Below are 20259 nucleotides of genomic sequence, written 5' to 3'. Positions count from 1 at the left end.
TACATAACGTGCGATGATTCTGACTAACCTTCGCAAGAATGCATCCACTGTGAACAGCTACAATGATGCCTCATTCACCAGCAACACAGAAATCTGAGGCTGGAAAAGAGGTATATACTCACTGATATCCAGATGCATCACGTGAGCGGGATGCTGTGGGACAGACCCCGCACAGCTGGTCTGGTAAACATTTTACTGAAATAACTGGAGCTGAAAAACGCAATAGTGAACATGTTTACAAGTTGAACAAGCCTATGAGATGTGGCTGAATGTCAAAATGACATTGCAAAAAAGGGTTACACTTTATTTTACATTTTAAGGTGTTCTTGTTACAGTGTAATTTTACATTTCCAACTGATTAACAACTAGATGTACCGCATCGCGGTACAAAATATGACCGCCGCTCAGGCCTGCACTGGCTTTCCACAAAAATAAATGACGTGGAGTAATTTGGCTGTATTGCGTGTTTATGTATATACCTAAAAAAAGTAATAGTATGTGCATGTCTGTGTGTGTGTGTGTGTGTGTGTGTGTGTGTGTGTGTGTGTGTGTGTGTGTGTGTGTGTGTGTGTGTGTGTATGTGTGTATGTGTGTGTCTGTGTGTGTGTGTGTGTGTGTGTGTCTGTGCGTGTATGTATGTGTGCGTACATGTGTGCGCGTGTGTGTTTGTGTGTGTGTGTGTCTGTGCATGTGGATTTGTATGTGTGTGTATGGGTGTGTGTCTGTGCGTGTGGATGTCAGTGTGTGTGCATGCTTGCGTTTGTTTGTATTCCTGCATGTGTGTGTGTGACAGTATCATCCTAAACCAGCAACCCTTCGCTCAACAGCACCATCTACAGGCCGATGAGCGTACAGTCACTAAATGTGCACATAAATGAATTTATTTTATACCCCCCCATGGATGAAATTCTACAAAACTTAGCAGAGGATACCCCCAGAGGTTGTCAAGTTAATCATACACATGAAATATGGTGCAGTTCTGAACATCTCCACTGAAGATAGGGGCGATTATAGCAGAATAATATTGCATTTTCATTTTTTATGGGAGGGGCGCAAATCACAAATGAGTGATTATGGGCTAGGTTGATGTGCCATAAAAATTTCTTCATCCTCGGTGCCACGGTTCAGGTAGTTATTTAGGAAAAACTGCATTTTTTTGGGTTTGGGGGGGCCCAGCGCGGGGGGGGAGTGGCCCCCGGGGACTAAACGAAATTTTTCCGTAGAAGTGTAGTGGGGCTACATGCCCACCAAATTTCATGTTCCCCGGTGTTTCGGTGTCCCTGGTATCGTTGACGAAAAATTTACGGGGGCCCCAGCGCGGGGGGGGAAGTGGCCCCCGCGGACCAAACGAAATTTTTCCGTAAAAGTCTAGTAGACCAACATACCATAAAAATTTCTTCATCCTCGGTGCCACGGTTCAGGTAGTTATTTAGGAAAAACTGCATTTTTTTGGGTTTGGGGGGGCCCAGCGCGGGGGGGGAGTGGCCCCCGGGGACCAAACGAAATTTTTCCTTAGAAGTCTAGTGGGGCTACATGCCCACCAAATTTCATGTTCCCCGGTGTTTCGGTGTCCCTGGTATGGTTGACGAAAAATTTACGGGGGCCCCAGCGCGGGGGGGGGAAGTGGCCCCCGGGGACCAAATTAAATTTTTCCGTAAAAGTCTAGTAGACCAACATACCACAAAAATTTCTTCATCCTCGGTGCCACGGTTCAGGTAGTTATTTAGGAAAAACTGCATTTTTTTGGGTTTGGGGGGGCCCAGCGCGGGGGGGGAGTGGCCCCCGAGGACCAAACGAAATTTTTCCTTAGAAGTCTAGTGGGGCTACATGCCCACCAAATTTCATGTTCCCCGGTGTTTCGGTGTCCCTGGTATCGTTGACGAAAAATTTACGGGGGCCCCAGCGCGGGGGGGGAAGTGGCCCCCGCGGACCAAACGAAATTTTTCCGTAAAAGTCTAGTAGACCAACATACCATAAAAATTTCTTCATCCTCGGTGCCACGGTTCAGGTAGTTATTTAGGAAAAACTGCATTTTTTTGGGTTTGGGGGGGCCCAGCGCGGGGGGGGAGTGGCCCCCGGGGACCAAACGAAATTTTTCCTTAGAAGTCTAGTGGGGCTACATGCCCACCAAATTTCATGTTCCCCGGTGTTTCGGTGTCCCTGGTATGGTTGACGAAAAATTTACGGGGGCCCCAGCGCGGGGGGGGGGGAAGTGGCCCCCGGGGACCAAATGAAATTTTTCCGTAAAAGTCTAGTAGACCAACATACCACAAAAATTTCTTCATCCTCGGTGCCACGGTTCAGGTAGTTATTTAGGAAAAACTGCATTTTTTGGGGTTTGGGGGGGCCCAGCGCGGGGGTGGAGTGGCCCCCGGGGACCAAACGAAATTTTTCCTTAGAAGTCTAGTGGGGCTACATGCCCACCAAATTTCATGTTCCCCGGTGTTTCGGTGTCCCTGGTATCGTTGGCGAAAAATTTACGGGGGCCCCAGCGCGGGGGGGGAAGTGGCCCCCGCGGACCAAACGAAATTTTTCCGTAAAAGTCTAGTAGACCAACATACCATAAAAATTTCTTCATCCTCGGTGCCACGGTTCAGGTAGTTATTTAGGAAAAACTGCATTTTTTGGGGTTTGGGGGGGCCCAGCGCGGGGGGGGGAGTGGCCCCCGGGGACCAAACGAAATTTTTCCTTAGAAGTCTAGTGGGGCTACATGCCCACCAAATTTCATGTTCCCCGGTGTTTCGGTGTCCCTGGTATCGTTGACGAAAAATTTAAGGGGGCCCCAGCGCGGGGGGGGAAGTGGCCCCCGGGGACCAAACGAAATTTTTCCGTAAAAGTCTAGTAGACCAACATACCATAAAAATTTCTTCATCCTCGGTGCCACGGTTCAGGTAGTTATTTAGGAAAAACGGCATTTTTGGGGGTTTGGGGGGGCCCAGCGCGGAGGGGGAGTGGCCCCCGGGGACCAAACGAAATTTTTCCTTAGAAGTCTAGTGGGGCTACATGGCCACCAAATTTCATGTTCCCCGGTGCTTCGGTGTCCCTGGTATCGTTGACGAAAAATTCAGTAAGGTGACAAAAAAAAAAAAAAAAAATAACTTTGACAATCCCTATATGACCGGCTAGCTACGCTAGCGGCGGTCATAATAATGAACAATGTACAAGGCACTTACTATAGGGTTAGAATTGGGTTTGGTTTAGGGATATTTGCATGTAACTATGCATAATATACTGTTTTTACTAATTAAATGTAACGTGTAAAAAGGACACTGTACAATAAAGTGTTACTCGATTAAAGTTTTGTGGCAGTACCATGGTACATGCATTTTTTTTTTTTTTGTATATACACCATGATTTGGTCAGTTTTTCCTGAGTATATAATTTATTATTATTATTTGGTTAGTCACCATGAATTTCAAAAAAAAAAAAAATTATTTTAGATACAAAAAATAAAATAATCGTAATATATATAAATCAGACTAAATCAACCTAAGCTGATTAATCTTAAGCATTCTTTTTGATGTTGCATCAAATTTAAAAAACTAAAATTACATTTTCAATTTGAGTTCCCCTTCAGGGAACTACCGCTGCGTGGAAACGCGGTGGGAACGCCTCCAGCGTAGTGCGTCTGAAGCATGAATGAAATCAGTCAATGGCGAGACGGAACGTAGTAGGCGGGTGACGTCACCGACCAGGAAACTATAAAGCACCCCAGAATCACAAGCGTGACAGCTTCTGTTACTTCAGCAGCGCTCTGTGTGTGTGAAATCTGTCAATTGTGTTTGTCTGTCTCTAGTTGTTACTAGGCAGGAGTTTATCACTATATATATATATATATATATATATATATATATATATATATATATATATATATATATATCATATATTATATAAAAAAAACAAGTGCATGGCGAGCGAGCAGCAATATAGAAAGTGTGTTCCCCCCTGTACTCGTTACATCACAGGCGGGGATTCACACCAACTATGTGTTGCTTGTTTAGGAGTGCAGCATGCCCAGTCAGCTCTCGAGGGGGCTGATTGTGAGCATTGCGAGCGTCTTCCATTACGGACGCTGCGCTCCCGGCGATCGCTCTTTGAGGAGGGCGGTTCGCTGCGCGCGCCCCGCGGCTCGGGTCCCGCTTCTGCTGAGGCAGAGCGGCGGCGTCAGTTGTGGGGTTCGCAAATGGATCTCATCGAGGGGATTGAGACAGGCCCCGCCCTATCTCATCCTTCACCGGCGAGATCTAGCGCCTCTATCCCTGGTGCAGAAGCACGCTCTGCGGTTACTTCTGCCCAGGTTGAGGCGCAAGAATTTCGACTATCCAGTTCTGAGGAGCTGGATGTTGAAAGTGTTGAGACGGAGGAGACCGAAGACTCGTCACTTCATTCTCCAGCTGAAGAGGAGCTGTTTGATGTGTTGACTCGTGCTGTTGAAAAGCTCAGCATCGAGTGGCCACTAGATAGGCAGGATTCCCGTCAGAAAAGTAAATTAGATGAGAGATTTCTGCCATCTCGCGCTCAGCCTTCACGCCGGTGTCTGCCGTTCTTCCCGGACCTTCACACTGAGGTGTCGAGGTCCTGGGCTAGACCAGCTTCATCTAGAATTTATACCAACCAATCTAATGCATACGCTAATATTATGGGAGCAAAATCGTTTGGTTATGTGTCGATGCCAAGGGTGGAGGAGACGCTCGTGAGCTATCTCTCTCCCGAATCGGCATCGTCATTTAAGGCACCGGCTCTCCCACCAGACCTCTTAAAAATACATCAGCGCTGGTGGGGAAGGCATACTCGGCGGCAGGTCAGGCAGCAGCGTGTTTACATACGATGTCAATCTTGCAAGCATATCAAGCTGATCTGTTGGAAGACGTTAGTAAGGGGGGTGAGATTTCTGCTGACACTGTGAGAGAGCTTCGTCAGGCAGCAGATCTTTCTCTCCGGACCACCAAGGAGACGGCTAGATCTATTGGCCGGTCTATGGCAGCCCTGGTGGCCACGGAGAGGCATTTATGGTTCAACCAGACACAAATGAAAGAGAGAGAAAAATAATTTCTTTTAGATGCTACGCTTTCTCCTTCGGGCCTCTTCGGTGACGCAGTTAATACGGTCATCGAGAGGTTCCAGGAGGAGAAAAAGCAGTCTGCGGCATTTCAAAAATGTATCCCCCTGAAGGTCAAGATTCCCGGGGCTGCTGAACGCTGCCCAGCCGTCGAGTAGCTCCTCGAAAAGAGCGCAACAAAAACAGAGCGTCGCGACGGGGCGCTCTCAGGCGCGGCCAGATAGGGCTGATCTGAGGACAGTCATTATCGCTACGAAGGCCGCGTCTAAAAAGAAGTCCTGACGCCATAAATGTCAGGACTCTGAGGGTGGCCCCCTTCGAGGGAGATCGAAGTACACCTCATCATACGGTGCCCTTTCTCTCTCGGTACCCTCAGGGGTCCATTCTGTCAACCCTACCATTGTGCCAGGGCACAGAAGGACCCGGCGAGTGCTTTCCCGAGGGATGCTCGCCCCCTCCGAGGAGGGCTCTGGAGTGCTCAGACCAGTCGCTCCCTGCCGGTGCGCTGTTACAGGGCGCTGTGTCTGTCACTCAGAATATTCAACCAGAGGCCAGCCTCGAGAGGCTGGTACCCTTAGTAGATTTTCTGGTGGAGTGGAAAAATCTTCCCAATGTGTCTCAGTGGGTCCTGCACACAATCGAAAGAGGTTTCGCTATACAGTTCAGGTCTCGTCCGCCTCGGTTCAGAGGGGTCCTTCCCACTGTGGTGGGGCCCGAGCAGGCTCTGGTGATGGAACAGGAGGTTATGACTCTTCTGCGAAAAGGAGCTATAGAACGGGTTCCTCCTCCCAGCAGGGAGTCAGGTTATTACAGCCGATACTTCATTGTTCCAAAGAAAGACGGGGGGTTGCGTCCGATTTTAGATCTGCGTCTTTTAAATCGCACTGTAGGGAAGCTCAAGTTCAAGATGCTCACTCTCAAACAGATCGTGTCACAAATCAGGTCCGAGGACTGGTTTGTCACGTTAGATCTGAAGGACGCCTACTTCCATGTGTCTATTCTTCCTCAACATCGGAAATTCCTGAGGTTCGCTTTCGGGGGCGAAGCGTACCAGTATCGGGTTCTTCCGTTCGGCCTAGCACTGTCACCCCGAACGTTCACGAAATGTATGGATGTGGCTCTAGCTCCTCTGCGTTTACAGGGCATCCGCATTCTGAATTACATCGACGATTGGTTGATTTTAGCTCAATCACAGTCTCAGGCGGTTCGGCATCGAGATGTCGTTCTCGCTCACATCAAGAAATTGGGGTTGAGGCTCAACGCCAAGAAGAGTGTGCTTTCTCCAGTACAGAGATCCACTTTTCTCGGTGTGGTGTGGGATTCGACGACGATGCAGGCACAGCTTTCCCCTGCTCGTATTGCTTCGATTCTCGCTGCAGTAAATCAGATCAAGCTAGGCCAGTCACTCACTGTAAAACAGTTCCAGAGACTGTTAGGTCTCATGGCAGCAGAGTCCAACGTTATTCCTTTTGGCCTATTGCACATGAGACCGCTTCAGTGGTGGCTCAGAACCAAGGGATTCTCCCCGAGGGGAAATCCACTCCGCACGATCATGAGTTCGCGACGGTGTCTTCGCGCCCTAGTCATGTGGAAAGATCCTCGGATCTTGTCCCAAGGTCCCGTGCTGGGAGCTCCTTGTCGTCGTGTAACGCTAACGATGGATGCTTCCCTCACGGGCTGGGGGGTGATCATGAGTGGTCGCCCAGCTCAGGGTCTGTGGCAGGACCATCATCTCTCGTGGCACATAAACTGTCTAGAAATGTTGGCTGTGTTTCAGGCTCTGAAACACTTCTTCCCAGACCTGAGGGGCCACCATGTGCTTGTCCACTCAGACAACACATCGGTGGTTTCTTACATAAACCATCAGGGGGTCTGCGGTCGCACCCATTATTCAAGCTAGCTCGTCAGATCCTTCTATGGTCCCACAGGAAATTCTCTCTCTCTCTCTCTCTCAGCCATCCAGCCCTGCTGGGGTTGGACGCTATGGTACAGGCGTGGCCGAGGTCACGTCTGTATGCATTTCTCCCGATTGCTCTGCTCCCAGGAGTTCTGGAAAGGGTTCGCCGGGACGGAGTCAGCCTACTCCTGATAGCCCCGTTCTGGTCGGCCTGAGTATGGTTTTCGGACCTTGTGTCCCTCCTCGACGGCTCTCCCCTGGAGATTCCGATCAGGAGGGACCTACTATCTCAGACGAGTGGGTCGATCCTTCACCCCCGCCCAGAGCTATGGAGACTGTGGGCCTGGCCTCTGAGGGGGCTCAGCTCATAGAATCCGGTCTCTCGACTGAGGTCGTTGAGACCATTCTCCAATCCAGAGCTCCCGCTACAAGGAAGCTATATGCCGCGAGGTGGAAACTTTTCACCTCTTGGTGTGGAGGGCGCAAACAGGACCCAGTTAACTGCCCAGTTGGTACAGTGCTGGAGTTCCTGCAGGACCGTCTCTCCACGGAGTTATCCCACTCCACACTGAAGGTGTACGTGGCGGCCCTGGCTGCTTACCACGCCCCTTTGAGTGGAGTTTCTCTTGGGAGACACCCACTTATATCTCGCTTCCTTCGTGGCACTTTGAGGCTGAGGCCAGCAGTACGCACGAGGGTGCCATTATGGGACTTGGCCATCGTCTTAGAGGGTCTCTCCCTAGCTCCTTTCGAGCCCCTTGAACAGGTTTCCGAGAAGTTCCTTACTCTCAAAACTATTTTTCTGCTTGCCATTTCGTCTCTCAAAAGGATCGGAGACATTCAAGCACTCTCGGTTGCTCCCTCGTGCCTGGAATTCTCACCTGGCATGGCTAAGGCTTTCCTCTATCCTAGGCCAGGTTATGTTCCAAAAGTTCCAACTACTGTAATTAGACCTGTCATACTGCAGGCTTTTTGTCCTCCTCCGTTTCTGACGTCGGACCAAGAGAAACTTAATTTGCTCTGCCCTGTTCGGGCTCTAGATGTGTATATACACAGAGCTGCCCTGTGGAGGAAGTCTGAACAGCTGTTTGTTTGTTTTGGGTCACCCAACAAGGAGTGCCCTGCATCTAAGCAAAGGATGAGTAAGTGGGTGGTCGAGGCCATCTCACTTGCTTACAAGTCGGTCGCTCAGCCTTCACCTTTGGCTGTACGGGCTCACTCCACCCGGAGTATGGCTGCTTCTAAAGCTCTCCTTTCGGGAGTTTCTCTTCAGGACATTTGTGATGCGGCAGGCTGGTCCTCACCGCACACATTCGTCAGTTTTTATAGTCTTGATTTTAGCTCCACTCCTGGGGCGCAAGTTCTTTCGTCAGCCTGTGCACCTTGATTACACACTACGGAGACTTGCTCGTATGGCGACGTGGGTATTGCGTTCCCACCGCGTTTCCACGCAGCGGTAGTTCCCTGAAGGGGAACGTCCCGGGTTACGTATGTTACCCTAGTTCCCCGAAGGGAACGGACGCTGCGTGTCTTTGCCATACTCCCGGCATGCCCTTGGATCGCTTGCTTCAGTAACATCAGAAGCTGTGACGCTTGTGATTCTGGGGTGCTTTATAGTTTCCTGGTCGGTGACGTCACCCGCCTACTACGTTCCGTCTCGCCATTGACTGATTTCATTCATGCTTCAGACGCACTACGCTGGAGGCGTTCCCACCGCGTTTCCACGCAGCGTCCGTTCCCTTCGGGAAACTAGGGTTACATACATAACCCGGGACGATTTTCAATGTGGACTTGACTTATATTCCTAAGAGGACACTGCTGACCTCTAGTGCTTGACATCAGCATAACTGCTGAAAACCATCACAGAAATAAATTCCATTTACCATAAGATTTCACAGATCGTTTTTTCTCCTTTTTTTAACAATGTGGGTTGATTTCCCTGAAAAGTGTAAACACTTCAAGCAAATGTCAAAGTATTTGAGGGCATTTCAGATCTCAACAATCAAACATCCACATTTGGATCAACAGTCAAGTCCACTAAAAAGTTCTGAGTGAGTTTTGAAGGAAGATATTACAGAAAAATCAAGATATGCTGGCTAAAATAGGAAAATGTAGATTCAGACAGGCCAGAAACTCCTTCAAACTAGAGAGACAGTATATAAACTGGACACAGCGACCCCATTGGATTCAACGGAGACAAGTGAAGTCAATTAGAAGCATTAACTTCCTGATGGTCGAGTGTACTGCGCAGACTCAAACTGAGCTTGACGACGTAGATGTGACGTGAGCAAACCGTCTGTCTTCTAGTAGCTGTACCAAGAGAAATTTGAATCATTCCCTTCCGAAACTTGCAGAGACGGAGAGTGTGAGTAGGAGGTGTCCATGAGCTAGGAGCAGGAGAAACTTTTGCTAAGCATTCTGATTAATTACTTTGTCATTTTGCCTCCACGTCCCCCCGATTGCGCGCGAGCTTCTCCTCCTGTCCATACGGTAATCTCTCTACTGTGCGACAGAGAGTCGCGTGGTTATGACGCAGTCGTTAGCCTATTTTTACAAAAACTGCTTCTACGGGGCCATAACGTAAGATACAAGGTAATGGAGCCTTTTATACATTTTCGTGTTTCTTTAGAAATAAATAATGGACAAATGGAGTCTTTAAACGCCTCAGATATAAAGTTATTCGCTGTCAAAGTGACGCCAAAATGAATGGGAGTCAATGGGATGCTAACAGCAGGTGATGGTCCGCTAGCCAATGGCGGTGCCCGGGGAAACTTCAAAATAATATGAAACCCTGCCCCCCTGATTGTGACTGCTGGCCCTCCATCATGGCTGTCCTCTAGCCTCAAACACAGAGGCTGCTGGATCCAGGGAAGGCACGAGGTCAAAGTTCGCTCCTCCAGACACCTTCACCCACCACCAAACCTCTCTCTTCAAAGCCATTCTCCTCACTCTCTCCCTGCTCACCACCCACTCCCTCAGCAACTGCATGTTCCACAGCACAAAGTGACAGGATGGCAAACAAAGCAGAACAACTCCCAGCATGCAAAGTGTCACCACTAGGGGGTGCCCACTCAAATCAAGAATGCTGTAGATGTAGGGTTGACCAGACCGGTTGGTGCCGCCCATTAGCCAATAAACAACAACAAATATGACATAAAGGACTCCTGCCAGCACAGTGTAGAGGAGGTGGGTGAGATGAACGAGTGTAGAGGACAACAGCAGATCCACAATGGTCTGGATGCTGTTGATGACATGGATGTGGGTGTTTGTGAGGGAGCCCTGGTCCGAGGTGTGGATTAGGGTCCAGTAGACAAAGGTGACGGTTAATGAATAGCAGCCCATCACAGAATGTAGGAACCACTGCAGACAGAGAGAAGCGACCGGAGTGAGGAGGGTCTCACACTCACTTCTGTCCCCATACTGGAGGAAAGGACTCCATTAAAGCATTTGAACGCAGATGACATTTAGGCCTGGTTTCACAGGTTTGCCCTGGTTTTGACATTTTGATCTTGCCCCTTCCCCCTGCCCTTGGGTTGACCTTGACCCGCCCTTGACCTGACCTTGACATAGCGGTGACCTTGTGTGTAATTGAATAATAGGATAATAGGATAATTGGATAATATGTGTATGACCTTGTGAGTATAAGGGGATGTATTGTTTAATATTTGAACTTTGATATAATGGCTGTGATAAGGGTTAAATTTGGAGCTCTGAAATCAGGATGTGTGTGATATACTAATGGAAGTGATGAGGGTTATTTTTGAAGCTCTGATATCAGGATGTGTGTCACCAGGGGCGTAGCCATCATTTCAAAAGTGAGGGGGACAGAATGCCAAGCGTTATACCATTTTTTTCTTTTATTTTTATTTTTTGCAAACCTTTCTTGACAGGTTTTTGCTTAATTGGGTTAATATGCTATTCATGTTAAAAGCAATAAAACAGAAAGAAAGAAAGAAAGAAAGAAAGAAAGAAAGAAAGAAAGAAAGATGTTCTGTACTTTATACTGCACATAGCCTAGTATTGTATATTGTACAATATTGTTTACATATTTCAAATAGTTTTTTGTGTAGGCTACGTCAAACTTCAAACTTTTAAAACTACTTCAAACTTTCAGGTTAGGCTTTTTCAAGACAACTTAAAGTTTGTCTACAAATTTTTTTATCTAACAATTGTAAAGTGTTACCGAATTAAATGGTAAACATCATGTACACATGTTATAACGCTGCATGATTCAAGCAGATAGATAGTGGCTGTTAATGCATGGAAATCCAAATTCAGCATTAACAATCACCATCTTTATTCTAATTTGAAGGGCTTTGATTACATATCTGTGAAAATAAAAGACATTACGAATAAAAAAAGACTGAAAATATGCGCACATTTGTGTGGGTAGTGAATATTTGGTAACACTTTATAATAACTGCACGCTATTAATCATTAGTTAAGCATTAGTAAACAGTTAATTCATCATTTATAAAGCATTAATAGACATTAATAAGCAGTTTATAAATGCAGTTATAAATGCCGTATTCTTGATTTAAAAGCATATCTATAATGTGTTTAATAATTGTATTTTCATACTTTATTAATGATCAATTTACCATTTCTAAATGAAGCATTGCATTATTTACAAACCGGTTATTTAGGAGTTGTCAGTGGTTCTCTATGGTGCAGAGACATGGAGGAAAACAGTGGCGACGATGAAGAAAGCTCAGACCTTCGTCAACTCCTGTCTGCGAAGAATCCTCCAGATTCGCTGGCCAAACACCATCAGCAACCAGGACCTTTGGCAGAGAACCAATCAGCTTCCTGCAGAAGATGAGATCCTGAAACGACGCTGGAGATGGATTGGTCACACGCTCCGCATGCCAGCTTCCAACATCACCAGGCAAGCGCTCACTTGGAATCCCCAAGGCAAAAGGAAAAGAGGAAGGCCAAGAAATACGTGGCGCCAAGATCTGGCAGCTGATACCAAAGAACTTGGATACACCTGGAGCCAGCTGGAGAGAAAAGCCCAAGACAGGGATGCCTGGAGAGCTCTTGTCGGCGGCCTATGCCCCAGGAGGGGTAGCAGGCATAAGTAAGTAAGTGGTTCATAAGATCACTTAGAAAGTGTAAGTAAATGATTAATAAACTATTTAAATGTACATTCATACATCTTATTATGCAGACATATAGTAATAGTTGCTTAGTGTGTTAATAAATGCTTTATTAACATGTATTTCTACTGTAATTCAGGGTTAATTCAAGTAGTTATAAAGCATTTAGTAGTGGTCATTTCACTATTTTTGTGAGCTCATCTAAAGTGAGGACTAGTTATGCCTTGTAAAGCATTTATAAAGGAGATTTAAAGACTCAGTTAAATATTTTTATGTTCTGTATCACTGTGTTGTGTTTGTTTCCTTTTTCTGTTTAGAAGATACTGAGCCTTTAAATCTCCTTTATAAATGCTTTACAAGCATAACTAGTCCTCACTTTAGATGAGCTCACAAAAACAGTTAACTGACCACTACTAAATGCTTTATAACTACCTTAATTTACTACTTTTACTTACACTTTCAAAGTGATCTTATGAACCACTGACAACTCCTAAATAACTGGTTTGTAAATAATGCAATACTTCATTTAGAAATGATAAATTGATCATTAATAAAGTATGAAAATACAATTATTAAACACATTATAGATATGCTTATAAATGAAGTACAAAGCATTTATAACTGTATTTATAAACGGCTTATTAATGTCTATTAATGCTTTATAAATGATGAATGAACTGTTTACTAATGCTTAAAGGGATAGTTCACCCAAAAATGAAAATTCTGTTATCATTTACTCACCCTCAAGTTGTTTCAAACCTGTATGAATTTCTTTTTCTGCTGAACACAAAAGAAGATATTTTGAAAAATGTCGCTAACCAAACAGTTGATGGACCCCATTGACTTCCATAGTATTTTTTTTTTTTTTCTACTATGGAAGTCAATGGGGTCCATCAACTGTTTGGTTACAGACATTTTTCAAAATATCTTCTTTTGTGTTCAGCAGAAAAAAGAAATTCATACAGGTTTGAAACAACTTGAGGGTGAGTAAATGATGACAGAATTTTCATTTTTGGGTGAACTATCCCTTTAACTAATGATTAATAGTGTGCAGTTATTATAAAGTGTTACCCAATTCTTTCAATTTCCAACAAAACTTGTTAATTATTCAACTCGAGAAATAGGCAGTGTTATTCATTGTGCAACACAATTCAGACACCACATGACAACTTACAGTGCTTGACTTTTTCGGGGAAAAGGAGTGAAGAGTTTTTTTACCGTTTCGAACTCATCGCGATCTCTATGAAAATGATGGATCCAGCGCGGGTGCGAGCATGGGCGTGTTGTGACGCACGAGTGACTGATTACCATTGGAAACGTGAAACTCACGTATAGACTATTCTTGACTCTTTGAATTTTAAATCTGGATGTACACACATTGGCCCGCGAAAACCTCAACTTGTCGTGAACTCGTCCCCCGCGTCCCCCACGTAATCTACGCCCATGCATGCAAGCATCGGCATCGCCCTCCCTCCCACCCTCCACATTCCAGAGCACAGTGGGATTGCTGTGGACAGTGGAAGTGATAAAAAGAGTGTGGCGAGGGGGGCGTGGTTTTGCGAAGTCTGTAGCAGGAGAGAAAGGAGGGGGCTGATCGGTGAGTAAGTAGGTCAAGTGCAAAATGAGGAACACCTGTGTCTGATTGCAGTGATTGGCATGGAGAGACCGGTTATAAGCCAGCATGCGGGAGGAGATGGGAGAGAGAGTTGGACTGGAACCTCACCTGTACGCTGTGTTTGAATGAAAGTTGTGATTGTTATTTGTCCTCTTTGTTATTACTGTGCGTGGCACGGTGAATGCGCTACGTGCGCCTCTTTTGTTTATTTGTTTCTTTTTATTTTGCAATTAAAGTGAGTGTTTCAGTCACGCCGACCCCTGTCTTCTTCCTTCCTTGCAATACAACATTGAACCCCGTTACACTGGTGCCGAAACCCGGGAAGGCAGAAGATCGCCGCCATGCAGACTCCGCCAGGTACACCATTTGCGGACATCATCCAATCGCTCGCTGGTCTTCACCAGGAACAACATCAACATCTGCTGGCCATAAAGGAGGAGCAGGACAAACGGTTCGAGGCGCTCCTCCGAGGCCAGCATGAAGACCGCGAGCTGTTCCGGAGCTGGATAGACCGGGAGGTTAGGGCCGTCCCCCCATCGGACAAAGACTCGTCCTCGCCGATACCTCTCAACAAGATGGGCCCCGAGGATGATCCGGAGGCATTTCTGGAACTGTTTGAGAGGTCGGCTGAGGACCGGGGATGGCCCTCGACGGACTGGCCAATGCGGCTGATACCCCTGCTGTCCGGAGAGGCGCAGGTGGCCGCACACCAACTGCCAGTCCAGAATCTCCTGGTCTATCAGGATTTAAAGCGGGCCATTCTCCAGCGGGTTGGCCGGACTCCGGAACAACACCGCCAGAGGTTCAGGACGTTGAACCTCGAGGAGTCTGGCCGACCCTTCATCATGGCCCAACAGCTCCGGGACTCGTGCCGCAAGTGGCTGATGGCCGACGGAAGCGACGTCGAGAAAGTCATCGATCGTGTGGTGCTGGAGCAGTTCGTGGCGCGGTTGCCAACAAAGACCGCGCAGTGGGTCCAGTGCCACCGCCCGACGTCGCTGAACCAGGCCATCCAGCTGGCGGAGGACCAAATGGTGGCGTGCCCAGGGGTCGGCGAACCCCTGCCATCTGCTTCTCTCTCTCTTTCTCTCTCTACCCCCCCCCCTAAGCCCTCTCCCCTTCCCAGGTACCGGGTGAATCTGCCGCCGCGGCCGGCTCCAAGGTGGAGGACAGGGGGTGCTGCGGAGCCGGTATCTGCCCCCAGGCCTCTTCCCCGGGGAGGGGGCCCATCGAGGGGGGGATTCTCTCCCCAGGCTGCGCTACCTCTCTCTCCACGCCAATCCCTTGACCCGCTTCCTGCCACTGGAGCGGCGGGGAGGTCCGGGCCGGCTTGTTGGCGCTGCGGGGACCCGAGTCATTTTATCGATCGGTGTCCGGTGATGGAGGTGGGGACGCTGATCCGGGTCCCCGATGCGCCGCAAGCTGCCCCCGATCAAGCTGGCCTGTACCAAATACCCGTGAGTATAAAGGGGGGTACTTTTCAGGCTCTGGTGGATTCAGGCTGTAACCAAACCTCTATACACCAAAGCCTGATTCAACCTAAGGCATTGGATAATGGCCGCATGGTTAAGGTACGGTGTGTGCACGGGGAAGTGGTGAATTATCCGTTAATGCCTGTGGATATTCAATTTAGGGGACAAAAGCATAGTGTGGAGGTGGCGATTAACCCGCATCTCCGGCATCCGCTGATTTTGGGGACGGATTGGCCAGCGTTTAATGAATTATTGGGTCATTTATGTGCGGATGCTTCTTGGGTAGAAAAAGATAAAAGGAAGGTGGCGACTGCTCAGTTGGGAGAAGCTGATCCGGAACCTCTGGGTACTGGTTCAGGGGAACAGAGCGCACTGGAGAGAACCATTCTCTCAGAGCGCGATGATTTTCCCCTGGAACAGTCCCAGGATGACACGCTGAAACATGCCTTTGATCAGGTTCGCTCTATCGACGGCCAGCTTCTCCACCCAGACCAACCGCTCACCTATCCGTATTTTACAATTATAAAAGATAAGTTGTATCGGGTGACCCAAGATGCCCAATCAAAGCAGGATACAACTCAGTTGTTGGTACCCAAAAGCCGTCGGGAAATGCTTTTCCAGGCGGCTCATTCTAATCCAATGGCCGGGCATTTAGGACAAACAACGACACTAAACCGTCTCATGGCCCGATTCTTTTGGCCGGGCATTCACGAGAATGTACGCAAGTGGTGTGCGTCTTGTCGGGAATGTCAGCTGGTGAATCCACCGGCCAACCCAAAAGCACCATTGTGCCCTATTCCGTTGATGCAGGTCCCCTTCGAACGAATTGGTATGGACCTCATCGGGCCATTAGAACGGTCAGCACGGGGACATCGCTTTGCTTTAGTCCTGGTGGACTACGCAACGCGATATCCTGAAGCAGTCCCGCTTCGCAATATTTCCGCAAATAGCGTGGCGAGCGCTCTGTTTCAACTAATCTCCCGGGTGGGAATCCCGAAAGAGATTCTCACCGATCAAGGCACGGCGTTTATGTCACGAACGATACGCGAACTTTACGAATTATTGGGCATTAAATCGATCCGGACCAGTGTCTATCACCCACAAACAGACGGGCTGGTCGAACGATTTAACCGCACTTTGAAATCCATGATTCGAAAGTTTGTACAAGAAGACGCCAAAAATTGGGATCGGTGGTTAGAACCCCTCTTGTTCGCTGTACGGGAGGTCCCTCAAGCCTCCACGGGGTTTTCCCCCTTCGAGCTTCTCTATGGGCGTCAGCCCCGCGGGGTGTTAGATGTCCTTAGGGAAACTTGGGAGGACGGACCTTCAGCTAGTAAAAATGAAATTCAGTATGTCCTGGACCTGAGAACAAAACTCCACACTTTGGGGCGGCTGTCACGGGAGAATTTGTTACAGGCTCAGGACAAGCAAAGTCGGCTGTACAACAGGGGGGCTAGACTGCGTCAATTTACACCGGGAGAGAAAGTGCTTGTATTACTTCCTACCTCTAGCTCAAAATTACTCGCAAAGTGGCAAGGACCTTTTGAGGTTACACGGCGAATTGGAGATCTTGACTATGAGGTAATACGAACAGATAGGGGCGGGGCACATCAAATTTACCACCTCAACCTGCTTAAAAAATGGTCTGAGGTGGAATCAGTGATGCTGGCGATGGTAGTGAGTGGAGAGGAGGATCTCGGTCCAGAGGCGAATGTCAAAACAAAATCTCTCGCCCTGGCCGCTGGGGGAGACCACCTCTCACCATCCCAACTCACTGATGTGCGTAATTTACAAGCAGATTTTGCGGATGTGTTCTCGCCCCTGCCTGGTCGGACGGACCTCATTCAACACCACGTTGAGACAGAGCCGGGCGTGGTGGTTCGCAGCCGGCCGTATCGACTGCCAGAGCACAAAAAGAAAGTTGTGCAAAGCGAATTAGAGGCGATGCTAGAGTTGGGAGTAATAGAAGAATCTAGCAGTGACTGGGCGAGCCCGATAGTTTTAGTTCCTAAAACGGACGGCTCGATCCGGTTCTGTGTAGATTACAGGAAGGTGAATGCTGTGTCGAAGTTCGACGCTTATCCAATGCCAAGGGTTGACGAATTGCTTGATCGGCTGGGTACTGCTCGTTTTTATTCGACATTGGACTTAACCAAGGGATATTGGCAGATCCCCTTATCTCCCTTATCCAAAGAAAAAACAGCTTTCACCACGCCGTTCGGGTTACACCAATTTGTCACTCTTCCTTTCGGGTTGTTCGGGGCTCCGGCAACGTTTCAGCGTCTGATGGACAGGATTCTCCGACCGCACGCTGCATATGCCGCTGCCTACTTGGATGATATCATCATCTATAGTGGTGACTGGCAGCGTCATATGCAGCAGGTGCGGGCTGTCCTGAAGACGTTGAGACGGGCGGGGCTCACGGCCAACCCGAAGAAGTGTGCAATTGGGCGGGTGGAAGTAAGGTATCTGGGCTTCCACTTGGGTCATGGACAAGTGCGTCCCCAAATTGATAAGACGGCAGCGGTTGCGACTTGTCCGAGACCTAAGACCAAAAAGGAGGTTAGACAGTTCCTGGGGCTGGCGGGTTATTACAGAAGGTTTGTGCCTAATTATTCGGACCTCGCCAGCCCGCTGACTGATCTAACTAAAAAGGAGGTACCAGATACGGTTCAATGGACGGAGCAGTGTCAGCGGGCTTTTACCCAGATAAAGGCTGCTTTATGTGGTGGACCGCTCTTACATGCCCCTGACTTTTCTCTCCCTTTCATCCTACAGACCGACGCGTCGGACAGGGGGATGGGCGCGGTCCTGTCCCAGGAGGTGGAGGGTGAGGAGCGGCCGGTGCTGTACATCAGTCGAAAGCTCTCTAAGAGAGAGACGGTGTACAGCACCATAGAGAAGGAGTGTTTGGCCATCAGATGGGCCGTTCTCACCCTCCGCTATTACCTCCTGGGACGGGAGTTCACCCTCTGTTCGGACCACGCTCCCCTGCAGTGGCTCCACCGCATGAAGGATACCAACGCGCGGATCACTCGTTGGTATCTCGCTTTACAGCCGTTTAAGTTCCAGGTGATCCACAGGCCGGGTGTACAGATGGCTGTGGCTGACTTCCTCTCCAGGAGGAGGGGGGGGGAGGCTGCAGGCCGGATGGCTCCCCGGCCTGAGTCGGGCGGTGGGGGTATGTGGCGAGGGGGGCGTGGTTTTGCGAAGTCTGTAGCAGGAGAGAAAGGAGGGGGCTGATCGGTGAGTAAGTAGGTCAAGTGCAAAATGAGGAACACCTGTGTCTGATTGCAGTGATTGGCATGGAGAGACCGGTTATAAGCCAGCATGCGGGAGGAGATGGGAGAGAGAGTTGGACTGGAACCTCACCTGTACGCTGTGTTTGAATGAAAGTTGTGATTGTTATTTGTCCTCTTTGTTATTACTGTGCGTGGCACGGTGAATGCGCTACGTGCGCCTCTTTTGTTTATTTGTTTCTTTTTATTTTGCAATTAAAGTGAGTGTTTCAGTCACGCCGACCCCTGTCTTCTTCCTTCCTTGCAATACAACATTGAACCCCGTTACAAAGAGGTTTTCTAATAATTCTGTATCAGACTAACTAAAGTTGAAAAACATTCTGTTCTTTAAAATAATATAAATGAAATGTTTATAATATAAAATATAAAATAAAATAAATATCTTGCTAATTTAACTTAAGTTGAAAGACATTCTGTTCTTTAAAAGTTTAATTAAAAAGCCATCAATCATTTTTGACAGGTGCCGTATCTTAAAGGAGAACTCCGGTCAATTTTAACATTGAGCAAATTTTTTTGTAAATTTGGAGTGCTGTCAGTACAGAGAACAACGACAAAAATCGGTGTTGCCTACACCGTGTTATCCTCTTTCTAAAATTTGCACCCTGTTGACTTCAATGGGGCAAGTTTTAAACCTGCTTTTAGCCTCTTAACATCCTTGATGTGTCATTACAAGTGCCCAGCCATTGTGAGTGATTCCTTCAGAGTGAACGCGGTGAATCTGACTGCAGTAGATGTGAAAGATATGAATAAAAATGACGTTAATTCAGCCAGCGCACATACCTGTATTTTCTTCCTGTTTTCGGTCGAAGTCCACAGTAGTCGATTGTCGAGTTCACGCGCGTGATCATAGATACTAAACCTATGCGCGTGAATCGACTACTGTGGACTTCGACCGAAAACAGGAAGAAAATACAGGTATGTGCGCTGGCTGAATTAACTTCATTTTTATTCATATCTTTTATTCACATGGCTGGGCACTTGTAATGACACATCAAGGATGTTAAGAGGCTAAAAGCACTCCCTGAGTGCATTCTTCGAGAGTGAGGGCGGAGCGTTGATTTCGCGGCTTTACTTCCTGCTCACTACTGCGCAGGTCTGGTCCCGAGATCGCTACTGCGCAGACTCAAGTTCCAATATGTCAGCGCCATATCGGGACACTGGTGGCTTAAGTTCTCATCAATGGAAGAGAGCGAAGGGGCGTCGTCCATCTTTTTTTACAGTCTATGGTACGGTACGGTACGGTACGGGTCAGCAAACCATGAATCGGCTAGCATTTCCACTGCCAACAGTACCCTCACTTGATAGGCGTGGTGTAGCCTATGCTGGAAAGAAGAGATCAACGTCATTTTCGCGCGAAGAAGAAAGCGACATAAACAACAATGGATGACATGCAGCAGATCTGGTTCTTGCTTCTCTGCATGTTTGTCACAAGAAGCCAAGCGCCGCCGCTGACATTAGGCGTCTTCCTTGCCAAGTCCAGCTCAGGAGAATGACTCCCGAGGACGCGAGTCTGGTAATTCTGCTGATGGAACAGCGCGTTCTTCAAAGCGTCAGTCAGCTCGCTCTGCTAACGTTACTCCGGTTATCTCTGTATGTACATTTTAGGCAACAATAAAACGAAATATGTTATAAAACACCACACTGCCTCTTTACGTTTTCATTTAAAGAAATCTTAAACATTATAGCCACACAAATGTGGTTCAGGCATAGGTACTGATTATATTCACTGCATGTAACGTTAGCCTATTTATAACTATATATTTTTTAATTTTTAAAATATTAAACTTATTAATATGGTTCAGGCAATATGTGCATTTG

At 47.8% G+C, this 20259-nt stretch overlaps 1 protein-coding gene across 2 annotated transcripts in view; it reads right to left on the bottom strand.

Moving 5' to 3' along the window:
• Positions 1–20259, bottom strand: part of LOC309474144 (protein rolling stone-like) — a 63687-nt gene that overhangs the window by 23427 nt on the left and 20001 nt on the right. The window contains exon 3 of one of the 2 annotated variants that reach the window (XM_082136515.1): positions 29–210. The exons of the other annotated variant lie outside the window; for it this stretch is intronic. Within the exon in view, the coding sequence (XP_081992641.1) occupies positions 29–74 (46 nt within the window). The 5' untranslated portion in view covers positions 75–210. The remainder of the gene's footprint in view (positions 1–28; positions 211–20259) is intronic. 2 annotated transcript variants of the gene reach the window in all.

This window comes from Leuciscus leuciscus (genome assembly GCF_965113295.1).
Source record: "Leuciscus leuciscus genome assembly, chromosome: 14".
Taxonomy (NCBI): Eukaryota; Metazoa; Chordata; class Actinopteri; order Cypriniformes; family Leuciscidae; genus Leuciscus; species Leuciscus leuciscus.
The sequence above is the reverse complement of the archived record's forward strand: the minus strand, read 5'-3'. Positions and strand labels throughout refer to the sequence as shown.